General features: G+C 22.8%; 1 protein-coding gene across 2 annotated transcripts in view; it reads left to right on the top strand.

Moving 5' to 3' along the window:
* The first annotated feature begins 1,039 nt into the window (after positions 1–1,039).
* LOC117177205 (serine/threonine-protein kinase STK11) overlaps positions 1,040–16,636 on the top strand; it is a 46,066-nt gene continuing 30,469 nt past the window's right edge. For both annotated transcript variants that reach the window (XR_004467679.1, XM_033367748.1), the window contains exons 1-3: positions 1,040–1,501; positions 9,393–9,513; positions 15,594–15,779. Coding sequence is in view for 1 of the 2 variants with exons in the window: in XM_033367748.1 (XP_033223639.1) it covers positions 1,176–1,501; positions 9,393–9,513; positions 15,594–15,779 (633 nt within the window). In the remaining variant the exon portion in view is untranslated. The remainder of the gene's footprint in view (positions 1,502–9,392; positions 9,514–15,593; positions 15,780–16,636) is intronic.

The raw sequence follows: 16,636 nt of genomic DNA, 5'->3' as shown, positions 1-16,636 counted from the left end.
ACCTTTTTAAAAATAAAATTTTTTTATAATACATATATTTTTTCGTTATATTATTCAGTAAATCTTGATATAAATGGTTTAAACAATTTATTATTGTTTATATCAATTCTCTCTTAGAATAGAGTTACATTGTCGCGGTTTTTTTCCGAATTTTTCAACTTGTTTTGGACTTGTTAATTAGATCGAAACAATGATCAATTATGTATAAAAGAAATGACTGTTTTAATTATTTATTATTATTTATAACAATATTTTACTCAAATAACTATAGAAAGTTGTAGTTTCTTCAAAAATTTCCCACTTTATGTTTACTTTTTAATTAGAGTGAAGTAATATTTAATTAAAGTTAACATTAATAATTGTTTTAATCATTTGTAATTATTTGTGTTAATATTCTCATTAAAAAATTATAGAAAGTTGCGGCTTGCCTGAAATGTAAAAATTGTTTGTCCACCTTTTACTCGGAGCGAGGTAAAAATGAAAGAAATTTAACAGAAAAAATTGTTTATAAGACCCATATAGAAAATTTGAGGACTATTACAAGTGCATGTTTTATTTTAGAATAATATATTTACAAAAAAGAAAGAGTTTGTTTAAAAATTAAACCTCTCCAATTTTTATTTACAGTTTGTTCATAAATAAAAAGTCAAAGTAAAGTAAAAAAAAAACTTTAAAAAAAATATAAATTTCTAGCATTATTATAGAAGAAGTTAGTTACAAACAATAATAATTTGTTTAAACAATTATGTTTGATAAATTTATGTTAAAAATTTCAAATAAAAAATATTATTCGAGAGAAAAACTCGGAAACTGGCATTTGCTCCTTGTGTTATGAATTATTTTTAGTTTCATTATTATTTTGTATTAAAAAAAAAACAACAATTTTTCCTGTATCCAATTTCAATTTTCGCGGAACTCTGACAACAGCAGCCAGCGCTGCCTAGCGGACGTAGGACAAGCTCCGCGATTATCGACTATTGAATCTCGAAATTTTAAGGTTAGTTTTCACCAAAAGAAATTAGTCCGAATCCTCCGAAGATTAAAAACCGGACCGAAAATTGATTTATGGTTTAAATCACACAAACACAACAATGGTGGTGCCGGTTATGTTTTAGGTTAAATTCGGGCGATTTTAATAGAATTTAGAGTAATTAGCGAGACTTCTGAGAGTGGAAATGTACAATCCGGACGAGGAGGAGGTTAACAATGGCATATTTGATGATATCCAGCCGGCTCCCTGGATTAACGACGAAGAAAATGATGACGACGACGTCAACATAGGGTTCTTCCAAAGGGTGGATTCTGATCAGATCATTTACCAGGAGAAGAAAAAAAGGTGTAAATTCATCGGGAAATATGTGATGGGTGATTTACTCGGGGAAGGCAGTTATGGCAAGGTCAAGGAAATGCTCGACTCCGAGACCCTCTGCAGAAGGGCTGTGAAGATTTTGAAGAAAAAAAAGCTCCGGAGGATACCCAATGGAGAAATTAACGTAAAATCGTAAGTATTTTCACTATTTTGCTTTTCATTCCATTTATGTCTTTACTCTTGTCACTTTAATTCTCGTCTTTACCTGCTTTTATTTCAATGCCAATTTGTAGGGTGCTCCAAATTCATTTTCGGGGATAAATTCGGACTTTCAGTTTTAGCTAGTGTTGAAAATAGTAACAGAGGTCGTTTGAATGACAAATAAATTATTATACTTATTTTTTATTCGGGCTCGTGACCTTCGTGACATAATATATATTTCAGATCTGGCCAATTTAATTGGACCGGGGAATGAAAAATGATTTAGTCTTTGATATAAAAAGAGGGTGTCTACTCACCTGGGAAACCTGCAATTATCAGGGAATTTTGTTGGTCAGGAAAAATGATTTTTAAACAGTGCAGGAAAAAGTCGGAGATTTTCATGGGGAAAACTGGTAAAAGTCAAGAAATTTCTGTAAGAAGCAGTTTAAGTAATTGTCAAAAATAATTAGTTCTGCCTCGCAGTAACTTTAATCATTTTTTTTTTCGAATTAATCTAGTCACTTAAAAAAATCACTTTCTTTTTAATAATTGCAGAATATTTGAGAAAATTCTAAGAATTTTGTGATAGATTTCAATAATTTGAAGAGATTCGAAAAGATAACATATATTTTAAGGTATTTTTCAAAAAGACAAGGAATTTTCATGAGCTTAAAATTTGTTTGAACATATTTTAAGGGATTTGAAATGTTTTAGGATATTTTAAAAGATTTCAAAGAATTTTGAATAAATTTGAATAATTTAAAGGTTTTGAAAAGGATTTCATAGATTCTAGTTTATTTTTTTAAATTACGAGGATTGTTCAAGGTTTCTAAAAAGTACTAAGAGATTTTAAAAGATTTAAAATAGTTTAGGGCATTTTAAAAGAACCCAAGTAGTTGGTAATGAATTTTAATTATTTTAATGTATTAAAAAAGATTTTACGATATTTTTAAAAATTACAAGGAATTTTTGAGAGCTTTAAAAAGTTTTTAAATATTTCAATTTGAAATATTTTAGGGTATTTTAAAAGATTCCAAAGAATTGTTAATAACTTTCAATAATTTAAAGGTTTTCTAAAGGATTTTAAAGATTACAGGTTATTCTTTTAAATTACGAGGATTTTTCAAGTTCTTTTAAAAGTACTGTGAGATTTTTAAAGATTTGAAATAGTTTCAAGTATTTAAAAATATTCCAAGAAATTGTTTATAAATTTCAATGATTTCAATGTTAGGGCATTTTTTGAAATTAAGAGGAATTTTCAAGGTCATTAAAAAGTTTTTCAGGAATTTCAAAGGATTTAAAATAATTTAAGTTATTTTAATAGTACCTACACAAACTTTAATGCATTTTAATTATTTCAAAAGATTTTAGGGTGTTTTGAAAAATTACAAGAAATTTGTTAAGGTCTTTAAAAAGTTTTGAGGGGTTTTAAAGGATTTAAAATAATTTAGGGTATTTTAATAGAAACTACGAAATTTGTTATGCATTTTACTTATTTCAAAAAAATTTAGGGTATTTTTTAAAATTGCAATGAATTTTCAAGTGCTTTAAAAAGTTTTAAAAATATTTCAAAGCATTTAAAATAATTTAAGGTATTTTAATAGAATCTAAAAAGAATTTTATGTATTTTACTTATTTCAAACGATTTTAGGGTATTTTAAAAAAATTAAAATGGATTTTCAAGAGCTTTAAAAAGTTTAAAAAATATTTCCAAGGATTTCAAATATTTTAGGGTATTTTAAGATTCCAAGCAATTTTTTTTTGAAAAATTTCAATAATTTACAGGTTTTCCATAGGATTTTAAACATTACAGGTTGTTTTTTTAAATTACGAGGATTTTTCAAGTTCTTTAAAAAGCACTAGGAGATTCAAAAGATTTGAAATAGTTTAGGGTATTTATAAAGATTGCAAAAAAAGTCAATGATTTAAAGGTTAGGGCGTTTTTGAAATTGAGAAAAATTTGCAAGGTATTTAAAAAGTTTTCACTGATTTTAAAGGATTTAAAATATTTTTGGGTATTTTAATAGAACCTAAAAAATTTGTAATGCATTTTAATTATTTCAAAAGATTTTACAGTATTTTTTAAAAATTACAATGGATTTTCAAGAGCTTTAAAAAGGTTTAGAAATATTTCAAAGGAGTTGAAATATTTTAGGTTATTTAAAAATATTCCAAGAAATTTAAAATAAATTTCAATGATTTCAAGGTTGGGGCATTTTTTGAAATTGAGAGGAATTTTCAAGTGCTTTAAAAAGTTTTTCAGGGGTTTTAAAGGATTTAAAATAATTTAGGGTATTTTAATAGAACCTAAAAAATTTGTAATGCATTTTAATTATTTCAAGAGATTTTAGAGCATTTTTAAAAAATAAAATGGATTTTCAAGAGCTTTAAAAAGGTTTAAAAATATTTCAAAGGATTTGCAATATTTTAGGGTATTTTATAAGATTCCAATGAAGTTTTAATAAATTTCAATAAGTTAAAGTTTTTCTAAAGGATTTTAAAGATGTCAGGGTATTTTTTTTAATTACGAGGAGTTTTCAAGGTCTTTAAAAACTGCTAAGAGATTTCAAAAGACTTGAAATAGTTTAAGGTATTTAAAAATATTCCAAATAATTTTGAATAAATTTCAATGATTTAAAGATCACGGCATTTTTTAAATTAAGAGGAATTTTCAAAGCATTTGAAAAGTTTTCAGGGGTTTCAAAGGATTCAAAATAATTTAGGGTATTTTAATAGAAACCACAAAATTTTTTGTATTGCATTTTAATTATTTCAAGGTATTTTAAAAGATTTTAGGGTATTTTTTAAAAATTACAATGAATTTTCAAGAACTTTAAAAAGTTTTAAAAATATTTCAAAATATTTGAAATAGTTTAGGGCATTAAAAAAGATTCCAAGAAATTTTAAATAAATTTGAATGATTTCAAGATTAGGGCATTTTTTGAAATGGAGAGGAATTTTCAAGGTCTCCAAAAAGTTTTTCAGGGATTTTAAAGGATTTAAAATAATTTAGGGTATTTTAATATAAACTACAAAATTTTTTGTATTGCATTTTAATTATTTCAAGGTATTTCAAAAGATTTTAGGGTATTTTTTAAAATTACAATGAATTTTCAAGGGCTTTAAAAAGTTTAAAAAATATTTCAAAGGATTTGAAATATTTTAGGGTATTTAAAAAGGTTCCAAGTAATTTAAAATAAATTTCAATGATTTAAAGGTTAGGGCGTTTTGGAAATTGAGAACAATTTTCACGGTCTTTGAATTATTTTCAAGGGTTTCAAAGGATTTAAAATATTTTAGTACATTTTAAAACAACTCAATACATCTTTAATGCATTTTTAATATTTCAAGGTAGTCTAAAATATTTTAGGGCATTTTTAAAAACTGCAAGGAAGTTTCAAGAGCTCTAAAAAGTTTTAAAAATATTTCAAAGTATTTGAAATATTTTAGGGTATTTACAAATATTCTAAGAAATTTTAAATAAATTTCAATAGTTTCAAGGTAAAAGATTTTTTTTTAATCAAGAGAAATTTTCAAAAACTTTGCAAAACTTTGAGAGATTTTAGGGTATTTGAAAAATTTTAGGGTATTTTTAAAAATGACAAGGAATTTTGAATATCTTTAAAAAGTTTCAAAAATATTTGAAAAGATTTCAAATTATTTGAAATATTTAAGTGTATTTAAAAAGATTCCAAGGAATTTAAAAAGAATTTCAATAATTTCAAGGTCAGAGCATTTTTTTTTAATTGAGAGGAATTTGCAAGATCTTTGAAAATTTTTGAGGGATTTTAAAGAATTTGAAATATTTTCGGGTATTTCAAAAGATTTTAAGGAATTTTAAATAAATTTAAATGATTTCAAGCTTAGGCGATTTTTTAAATTAAGAGGAATTTTCATGGTCTTGGAAAAGTTTTCAGGGATTTCAAAGGATTTATAGTATTCTAGGATATTTAAAAGAAATTTTTAATTAAGAGGATTTTTGAATATCCTAAAAAAGTTCCAAGAGATTTGAAGGACTTTAGGGTATTTTTAAAAAGGATAAGAAATTTTGAAGAGCTTCAAAAAGTTACAAAAATAATTGAAATATTTTAGGGTATTTAAAAAGGTTTCAAGGAATTTTAAATAAATTTCACGAATTTCAAGGTTAGAGCTTTTTTAATTAAGAGGAATTTACAAGATCTTTGCATTTTTTTTAGGAATTTTAAAGGATTTGAAATATTTGCGGATATTTTAAAAGATTCTAAGGAATTTTAAATAAATTTAAACGATTTCAAGCTTAGAGTATTTTTTAAATTAAGAGGAATTTTCATGGTCTTGGGAAAGTTTTCAGGGATTTCAAAGGATTTGTAGTATTCTCGGTTATTTAAAAAATTTTAATTACGAGATGTTTTGAATATCCTAAAAAAGTTTTATGAGATTTCAAAGGATTTTAAATAGTTTATGGTATTTATAAATATTCCAAGGAATTTTAAATAAATTTCAAGGTTAAGGAATTTTTCTAATTAAGAGGAATTTTCAAGATCTTTGAAAAGTTTTGAGGGATTTGAAAGATTTTAGGCTATTTTTAAAAAAGGCTAGGAATTTCGAAGAGCTCTAAAAAGTTTCAAAAATACTTCAAAGTATTTTAAATATTTTAGGATCTGTACAAATATCCCAAGGAATTAAAAAAAATTTCATTAGTTTCAAGGCAAGGGAATTTGTTTTTTTAACTAAAAGAAATTTTCAGAATCTTTGAAAAGTTTTGAGGGATTTGAAAGATTTTAGGGTATTTTTAAAAAGGATAAGGAATTTTGAAGAGCTTTAAAAAGTTACAAAAATATTTGAAATATTTTAGGGTATTTAAAAAGGTCCCAAGGAATTCAAAATAAATTTCAATAATTTCAAGGTTAGATATTTTTTTTAATTAAGAGGAATTTGCAAGATCTTTGAAAATTGTTGAGGAATTTTAAAGGATTTGAAATATTTTCGGGTATTTTGAAAGATTCTAAGGAATTTTAAATAAATTTCAATGATTTCAAGCTTAGGGCATTTTTTAAATGAAGAGGAATTTACATGGCCTTTAAAAAGTTTTCATGAATTTTAAAGGATTTAAAATATTCTAGGTTATACTTAAAAATTACAATGAATTTTCTGGAGTTTTTAAGGGTTTCAAAAATATTTCAAACAATTTGAAATATTTAAGGGTATTTTAAAAGATTCCAAGGAATTTTTGATAAATTTTAATAAGTTAAAGGTTTTCCAAAGAATTTTAAAGATATGAAGGTATTTGTTAAATTTCAAGGTTAGTGAATTTAAAAAGTTTAAAAAATATTTGAAAATCTTTCAAAGTATTTGAAATATTTTAGGGTATTTTTTATGAAATTATAATGAATTTTTAAGAGCTTTATACAGTTTTAAAAATATTTCAAAGGTTTAAAAATTTTTAAGGTTATTTAAAAGATTCCAGGAAATTTTACATAAGTTTCAATAAGTTGAAGGATTTTAAAGATATCAAGGTATTTTTTAATTCTTTTGAATTCTTCAGAATTCTTTTTTTTTAATTTAGCGAAATTATTCTAAATTTCAAGGGATGTCAAAGATCTATTCACAAGAATTAAATAATTTAGTAGGACTTGAAGGATTTTCAAATATTTTAAGATATTTCGAAAGACTGCGTCAAATTTGAAAGTTTTCATGGTATTTTTCACAATTCCAAGGAATTCTCAAGAGCTTTAAAAGTTTTTAAGAGATTTCCAAATTTTTCAATGAATTTAAAATATATTTCAGATTATTGTAAAGTATTTCAAGGCATTTTTAAGGAATTTCCATGAAATTCCAAGGATTTTAATTACTTTAAAGGATTTGAAAAAATTGTCAAGAAAAAAGATTCTAAAGTATTTTAATATTTTTATGGATTTCAAAGTATTTATTCACAAAAAGTGAGGGTTTTCACTCTGAAATTTTATTAATTTATCCGTGATTCTTTTGAATTCAATGAATTTCACTCAATTCAATTGATTTTTCATATATATTTCTTTTTAGTTTTCGTTAAATTCATTCTAAAGTCTTTTAAAATCACCTGGAATTCTTAAGGTTTTTATAAAATTCTTTTGAATTCCCTTGAATTTTTGTGAAATCATTTCAAACTTACTGTTTTCAATTAATTTTCTTTATATTTTTTAATTGTTTTCAATTCACCTTGTATTTTTACGAAATTTCATAATATTTTGGTAGATTTGAAAGAATTTATTCACGAGAAGTTAGGTATTTCGTAGGATTTCAAATTTCAAATGTTTTAGGTAATTTAAAAAGATTCCAAGATTTTTATACGATTCCAATCATTTGAGGGGATTTCAAAGGGTTGGAAATATTTTAGGGTAAATTATTACCTTGAATTTTGGAAAATATGGGATGATTTTACAAGATCTCACTTTAATTTATGAAATTTTCGAGGATTTCGTAAAATATCAGATTTCATATAATTTCACAGGATTTTATAATATTTTAATTGATTTAAAAAAGTGTATGTAAAAGAAGTGAGTTACTTCATAGATTTGAAATTATTTTTTTGAATTCACCCTGAATTCTTAATTATTTATCCTGAATTCTACTATTTATTTGGAGTTCGTTTGAATTTTTTAATTCACTTGAATTACTATCTAATTTCATTCTATTTAATTTATCCTGAGGATCAATTTATAAAATAAACCGAAAAATTGGAAAGGGTGTGAAATATGTATTTTAAGTTAATTTAAAAGATTAAAAATAAATTTTTAATTGATTTAAGTAATTTAATGGGATTTCAGACGATTTAAAATATTTCAGGTAATTATAAAAGATAAAAAATTAATCGATTTCAAATGATATTAAAAGATTTGAAATATTTAACCAATAATTTTATTTATTTTAATAGTGTGATGAGATGTTCAAGTGATTTCCAAAGATTTTAATAATTTTAAGTGATTTTAATATTTTATATATGGATTTAATCCCTATATATTTATGAATTCTTTTAAATTCTCTCAATTCCATTCAATTCAATAAATTTTAAAAAAGTTTTCGTTTAATTCATCTTGAAGTCAAAACTCACCTCAAATTCAGCTTGATTTTTTATAATTATTATCGAATTCTTCTAAGTTACCTTAAATTCCTCTAAAATTTTTGAAATTTTACTGAAATCAATTAATTTTTTTCGATTTTTAAAATTATCTCCAATTAATGTCGACGGTCTTTAGTCATGAGTCACTTTTTTTTTTGTTAGAAATTAGTAAGGGTTCAACGATTTGAAGAGGTTTAAAATTATTTTTTGGAATTCACACTGAAGTCTTATTAACTTACTTGAATTTTTTGTAATTCGCATTAATTATTTTTAATTTACTCCATTCTACTTAATTCAACAGGTTTTTATTTTTCATTTTTAAAAGTTTTTATTTAATTGATCCTGAAGTCTTTTAACCTCATCGTGAATTCTTAGGCATTTCATCAAATTCTTTTGAATTCCCTTACATTTTTCTCAGCTTATTACAAATTCACTGAATTCAGTGAAACTTTTTCATATTTTTAAATTGTTTTCAGTCTTTAAAAAAAATTTTAAATTGAAACTGAATTTCGATTAACTTTATCGAATTCTTCTCGTTTGCCTTAAACTCCTCTAAACTTATTCTAATTTTATTATTATCAACGCGATTTTTTCGTTTTTAAACATTTTTTAAAATTTATTTGAATTCTTTTAAATTTAATTTGAATTGGTTTGAAGTATTATTATATATTTGTCCTAAATTGTTCACACTGTGAGACCTAAATAAATGAAAAAATCCCTGGAATTGTTAGGGATTTTTTTTCTGAATTTTAGTAGATAGTTTAAAATAATATTAGTATATTAATAATAAATTTCGCTCGACAGGGAGATTCGCCTATTGAAAAGGCTGAAGCATAAGCATGTGATTGATCTCGTGGACGTACTCATTAATGAAGAAAAGGAGAAAATGTATTTAGTGATGGAATTCTGCGTAGGAGGTCTTCAGGTATTCTATTTCACAATTTTTTTGAGCGATCGCATTATTATTCTACTATTTCGAAAAAAGTCACTCTAAAAACACTATTTTCTCTCTATTGTCCGCTAATGATAATATTTCTTTACTGTTTCTAAAAATATATTTGCAAGCAAAAGAGATAAGCTTTTAATAAAATAACTGATTTTTCAACCAAATAGTTAAATTTAAAAAAAAAATGAATTCTCAAAAAATTACGTAAATTTTCCATAAAACAGTTAAATTTTCTAACTGAAGATACTTATTTTTTACTAAAAAATGTAATAATTTATGTTTAAACCATAAAATATTTTAATATTAAATAAACAAGTATTGTATGTAATTAAAAAATACGAATTTTAACAAAAAACTTTAATCTTAGACAAAAATAGATTAATTTTCAACCATACAATTTCATTTTTAACATAACAAACAATTATTTTCTACCAAATAGGACAAATTAAAAAAAAATTCGTTGTCTTCTCAAATTAAAAAGTTAATTTCTCAACCACAGTTCAAGAAGTTAAATTCAGTCAAAAAAATTAATTTTCAATTAAAAAAAAAGAATTTTCTAGACTGTTGAATTTTGAAGCCAAAGAGACGGATTTTCTACAAAACAGTTACATTTTTTTCTTGAAAATACGAATTTATCACGAATTACATAAATTTTTAACTAAATTTTTTAAACAATAAATGTGATGTTGGTCCAAATTTTATTGGATTAATTTTTAGTTTTTATTTTGTTCGTTTCTGAATTTTTTTATATTAATAGTTGGATTTTTAAATTAAAAAAAGGTCGAGTTTTAACCAAAGATGGTGTATTTAAACTTCTTTTCAGAAAAATTAATTTTCTACTAAATAGATTTATTTTGTATGAATAGTTGAATTTTATACCATATTGTTGAATTTGTAAGCCAAAAAGACAAATTTTCTATAAAAAAAATTTTATTTGCAAGCCAAGAATATAAATTTGCAACAAAATAGTTAAATTTTCAATTAACAAAAATATTTTTGAACAAAAAATTTAACTAAGCTTATAAATCTTTAACAAAAAAATGAATTTTTAAGAAAGTAATGCATTTTTCAACCAAGGAGTTGAATTGTTGTTTAATTTTCGAGCCGAAAATACGAATTTTCTTCAAAATAGTCGAACTTTCGCACAAAAAGTGTGAATTTTCGAAAAAAGGTATTGAATTTTTAACCCAAAAAATATTAAAATTTCTACAGAAAGAGATTTTCAGTATCTTTTCAATAAAAAAAAAATATGTTAGTCAAGAAAGAAAAAATCTTTTAGTCAAATGGTTGAAATCAAACCATAAAGACGAATTTTCAACAACAAAAAATCGAATTTTCTACCAAGAAGTATAACTTTAACAAAATTTTTGAATTTTGAACAAAGTTATTCAATTTTGAACTAAATAATATAAATTTTAAATAAAAAATATGAATTCTTAATGAAAAGTTATTCTATTCAATCCTGGAATATGTTACCGCGAGTCGTGAAAATTATTTTTTAATTTACAGAATTATCTATTTCAATTAATTAAACTTTTTTAATTTGTCTAATTTCAAATTAAATTATTAAGGCCTTAAATAAAACTTTAAATTAAAAAATATTCCTTCTTTGAATCTACACAAATTAAATATTTTTGAAATTAAATATAATAAAGTACGATTTTATGTCTCCGCATTTAATAATTTATAGTTTAAATTTGATTAACGATTGATTTTAAATATATTTTCTAAAAATATAAATTCCATTCAATATTTCATTAATTTAAAGATTGATTAAAATTTTTTAAAATCTTTTTCTCTTACTTTTTTCTTGAATCAAGAAACCAAAGATTTTCATTGAGGCAAAAAAAATGTTTTTTTTTTTTTAAATTTAAGAATCAAAAAATTAAAATAATGTTTAATTTACATTATATTTTATAAGGATTTTTTTGCGATAAATTCAATGAATAATTTGTATGTAATTTATAAGAATTTCAAAAGATTATGTTTAACAAAATTTTAGAATTTTAAATATTGAAAAATTAGTTCATATGGATGCGTGCGTTCGTTTTATTTAAAACGATTTTTTTTTTAAATAAACTTAATTAACAATTTTAATTTTAATTTATATCCAATGTATTTTAAATGATTTCTACTTATTTTAGTAGATTTGTACGATTTCAAGGGATTTTAAGTTCAATTTTAAAAGATTTTTACGAATTTCTAGAGAACTTGAGGAAATAAATTCAATTTAATTTCAAGTGATTTCGGTGACTTTTAACAGATTCAAGGGATATGAATGAGTTAAATAAATTTTCATTGGTTTTCAAGATTTTATTGCTGTTTTAAAAGATATCAAAGAATTTCAAGAGATTTCGTTCCAAAAAAATTAGAACTCTTAATATTTAAAAAAAATGGTATGTAAATTAATGAATAAATTTAATTTATAACCAAATAGTTTCAATTTTCTACTTATTTTAGTAGACTTTCACGATTTTAAGGGATTTAAAGGAATTTCTAGAGAACTTTATAGAATAAATTCAATTTTATTGCAAGGTTTTTTTTTACGAATTTCAATCTTTTGCTTCAATTCATTTTTTATTTTAGATTTTTATTTTGAATTTAAAGAATTTTAAAAAGCAGTATTGAAGGCTTAAACAATTAAAAATTAAAGCGTTTGAAGTTGAAATATTTGGATAATAAATATTTTTATTTTGTCAACTGTAAATATAACTTAATTATTTTAAAAATCAATCTGTACTTTGAGTATTAAAAATTAAACAATAATCGATTTGACAAAATGATTCTAAATCGGTTCAAAATTTAGGAATTTCCAGATTTTGACGTTAAAAATTTAACTGTTTCGATTAGAAATTATTTTTCATTTAAACAATATAAATGTCCGATTGAAACGTTATAAACTATTTTTAAGTTAAAAATAACTTCATAATAATATTTTCGTAATTAAAGGATTTTATTAAATTTAAAATATTGTTTCAGTTTAAAATATTCCATTTTTAATCCATTCAATTAAGAAAAATTTAATTGAGAAACACAATAATTATTTAATATTTAGGAATATTTTACTGTTCATTTAAGACGAATAAATTGAAACCAAATATTTAAAAGTACAAAATTTGTTGAATTTTGATGTATGAATAACAATTGAACCCTTATTATTTGTAGAAAAAATCTGAGTAATTTTAAGAATTATTTATAAGAATTGTGAAAGGCTTTAAAAGCATAAAAACATTTTTTTTAAATTCCTAGTAAAATTGAAAATGATTTTTCATTTTTGAACATTATTCGATTTATATTAGAAGATATTTAGAAGTTCGGAAATTTGTTTTAAAATAATTTTAAACTTGAAAAAAATTATTTAATAAGTTATATATAATTTTAAAAAGTTAAAAATTCTAAATTTTTGCCGTTTATCTGCATTTTATTTAAAATTGTTCAATTGAAAAGCGTTAGTAATTCTATTTTTTTAAGTATAAATTATTGAACATTTTTAAATTAATAAACTTTAATTTCGAAAGTTTAAAATGCAAGAGTTCTTGTTTGATTTCTTTAATTGGCAGTTTATTTTTATGACTACAAATGGAAAAATGTTTAGCTTTACAGTTCGAATTTTTTAATTTTATTGACCATGAAAAATTGTTTCGAAACGGTAAGTGACCGGGAATTTTTTCTTCGATTAAAACGGCCACCCTGATATTGTAAAATAAAAATATTTTAGGCGCTAAAACTAAATTATTTTTAATTTGAGTTTGAGAGCATTGAATCGTTATTTTTAATTTAAATTCTAAATATGAATTATATTAAGGATGAATTAATAATTCTGGAAAGAAATATTTAATTATACTTATAAATACCGCGATTTAATGACAGGGTGGACGCTGGACCGGGAAATCGGGGAAAACCGGGAAATAACAGTGAATTTATGTTTTGACCGGGAATTTTACAAAATTTTCAGATTAAAAATTTTGTCCAACTTTGATTTCAACCGTTGTTTAAATAATTTTTTTAATTATATCATTCAGTTTAGAATGGTTAATCACAAAATCTTTTACTTAAAAAATTTTCCATTTTAGATTTTCCATTTTTAAAAGCATATATTTTAATTTAAAGAATTTAAAAATTATGTTTTAAAGGCTTAAAAATGAAAAATTTTTAAGATCGAAGATTTTTAAATAAAAAACAGAGTGGACGCCGGACCGGGAAACCGGGAGTTTTACGAATTTTCAAAAGAAAAATCTGCCCAAGTTCGATTTTAACAGTTTTTTAAAAATAATTAAAGTGCAGTTTTGAAGATTTAAACAATTGAAAATTAAAAGCATTTTAAGTTTAAACTTTTTGATAAAAAATAAGTATTATTTAATATTTAGCAATATTTCACTGTTTATTTAAGAATAGTACATTGAAACCAAATATTTAAAAGAAAACAATTTGAAACTTAATTGTTTTACATAGAAAGCTTTGAATCTTTAAATTTTCGATTTAAAAAGTGTTTCATTCATAAGTGAAATTGTTCAATTTTGATACATATATAACAATTGAACACTTATTATTCGTAGAAAAAATTTGAGCCATTTTAAGAGATATTTAGAAGTTTTTAAGACATTCAAAATTAATTAATAACTTGAAATTATTTCAAGTAATTTAAACGAAGTGTCTTAACATTTTTTTGAGAACTTTTAAATATGTTTTAAAATTAATCGAAACTTTCCTACAATTTTTGAAAATCTTGCAAATTAAAAAAAATCCTTAAAATCTTCCATGTTCTTCTTTGATAATTTTCGAAATCTCTTAAAATCTTAAACTTTCTGTTACAATAATTTTTGAAAGTGAAAAATCATTTTCAATTTTCCTAAGAATCTTAAGAAAATTTTTATTCTTTTGTAGTCTTTCACAATTATTCTTAAAAAAAATTATAAATTTTTTGTTTGAAATCTGCAAAAATCTAAATTTTAGTTTAAATTCAGTTGTTAGTATTTTAAATTATTTCAAGTTCTAAATTTATTTCAAATCTTTTTAAAACTTCTAAATATCTCTTAAAATTACTCTAATATCTTTGCAAATAATAAGTGTTCTATTATTATTTCTAAATTCCATTTTTTTTTAATTTGCAGATTTTTCTAAAGTTGTAGAGAAAAATCAATTCATTTTGAAATATATTTAAAAGTTCCGAAAAACAATTCAAAAATTATTTTGAATTTGGAAAAATTTAAAACCACTTCTAGATTTCTCAAGATTTTGAAATAAAATGTTATAGCTTTTAAAGGATACCTAGACTATTTAAAATCAAAATAAATTAAGAACTGTTAAGTTAAAAAAATTATTTTGTAATTTTTAATGTGCCTAGTTTAAAATTACTTAAAATAATATAATTTTAAAAAAATTTAAAGTTCATTGCTTGAATCTTTAATTCAGACAATTGAAAATGTTAACGTGGATTTATATTTTTGAAAATCTGAATCTTTGAACTCTATAATTAATAAAAGTTCTAAAATTTGGATTTTATTTCACATTTTTTAATTGAAAAGTGTTAGTACCTTCCATTTGGTACGTGTACGTTTTTGAGCATTTGAATACACCATTTTTGAATTGAAAATTTTTCAACTTCAATTTTACAAGTTTGGAATTCAAGTGTTTCATTTTCAATGCTTTAATTTGTTGTTTATTAGTTCATATGGAAAAATGTTTAGAATATAGTTTTATTTTTTAAACTTCATTGGACGTGAAAAATTTTTGCGAACCGGGAAAAAAACCGGAAAATGATCGGGAATTTTTTCTTCGATTTAAACGGCCATCCTGAAATATTAATGAAAGAGTTTTTGTAAGATAAAATATTATTAATTATAAGAACGATTTAAAACAAATATGGACAGAAATCTTAAAAAATTATTCAATATTATTTAAAAACTGTAAAATTTGTTATAAAAAGGTTGTTTCTTTTCTAAATAAAAAATAAATGTTTAATGTTTCTCCAATTACCGTTTAAAATTACCTTTTTCCATTTTTTTAAAACTATTTTTTCGTGATCCCTGAAAACTTTTAATTGTATAAATTTGTTCCAGGACATGTTGGATTCGACTCCTAATAAAAGGTTTCCTCTCTGGCAAGCTCATGGTTACTTTTGTCAATTACTAGACGGTATGGAATATCTCCACAGTAAAGGAATTGTCCACAAGGACATAAAACCAGGAAACCTGTTACTGACTCTCGATGGTACTCTAAAAATCAGTGACTTTGGAGTTGCCGAGGTACGAATTTAAAGTCCAAATTGCCCGGGAAACAAAATAAATTAAACTGTTCAGAAAATAGTTTAATTTATGTGAAAGTTAAATTTTTAATTTTAATATTTTAATTATTAAACACAATTTATTTAAAATCTTAAAAAATAAAATGAATTTTTTCAAATTTGTTTTTTAATTAAAAAAAAACTTTAGAAAAATGAATTTTTAACGAAATATTTAATATTTCCTATTTCAAAGGAACAAGATTTTAATTTTTAATAAAAAACAACGAACTTTCAACAAAACGGTTCAATTATCGACCAGAAAAAATGATTTAACTAAATAAAAAAAAAATCCCACAAGAGCGTAATTTTTAATCAAGATAGATCCATTTTTAACTAAGTAGTTGAATTATCAACTAAAAAAAAAAAAACGTTTTCAACCAAAAATGAAATAGTTACATTTTTAGTTTAAAAAAATAATAAAAAAAAATTATTTTTAACAAAATGGATAAATCCTAGGCGCAAATGATGATTTTTCAGAAAAGCAGATTAATTTTCTACTCGAGAAGACGCATTAAAAAAACATTTATTTTTCAGTAAACAGTAAGAATTTTCAACCGACGCTATGAATTTTCAACAAAAAGTTTATTTTCTACCGAGTGGTTAATTTTTTTAATTGATAGTTTAATTTTTAACCAAATGCTTGAATTTTCCAAAAATAAACAAACAATTTTTCATGGAAAAATGGAAGTTACATTTTTAGATGAAAAAATTAATTTAAAAAAAAAAACTAATTTTCTACCAGTTTAATTGAACAAAAAAAGACGAATTTCTAACATAATAGTTGAATCCTGAACCAAAATGATGATTTTTTAAAAAGTA

The sequence above is a fragment of the Belonocnema kinseyi genome, chromosome 7 (genome assembly GCF_010883055.1).
Source record: "Belonocnema kinseyi isolate 2016_QV_RU_SX_M_011 chromosome 7, B_treatae_v1, whole genome shotgun sequence".
Lineage (NCBI taxonomy): Eukaryota > Metazoa > Arthropoda > Insecta > Hymenoptera > Cynipidae > Belonocnema > Belonocnema kinseyi.
This window is presented reverse-complemented; position numbering and strand designations above follow the sequence as displayed.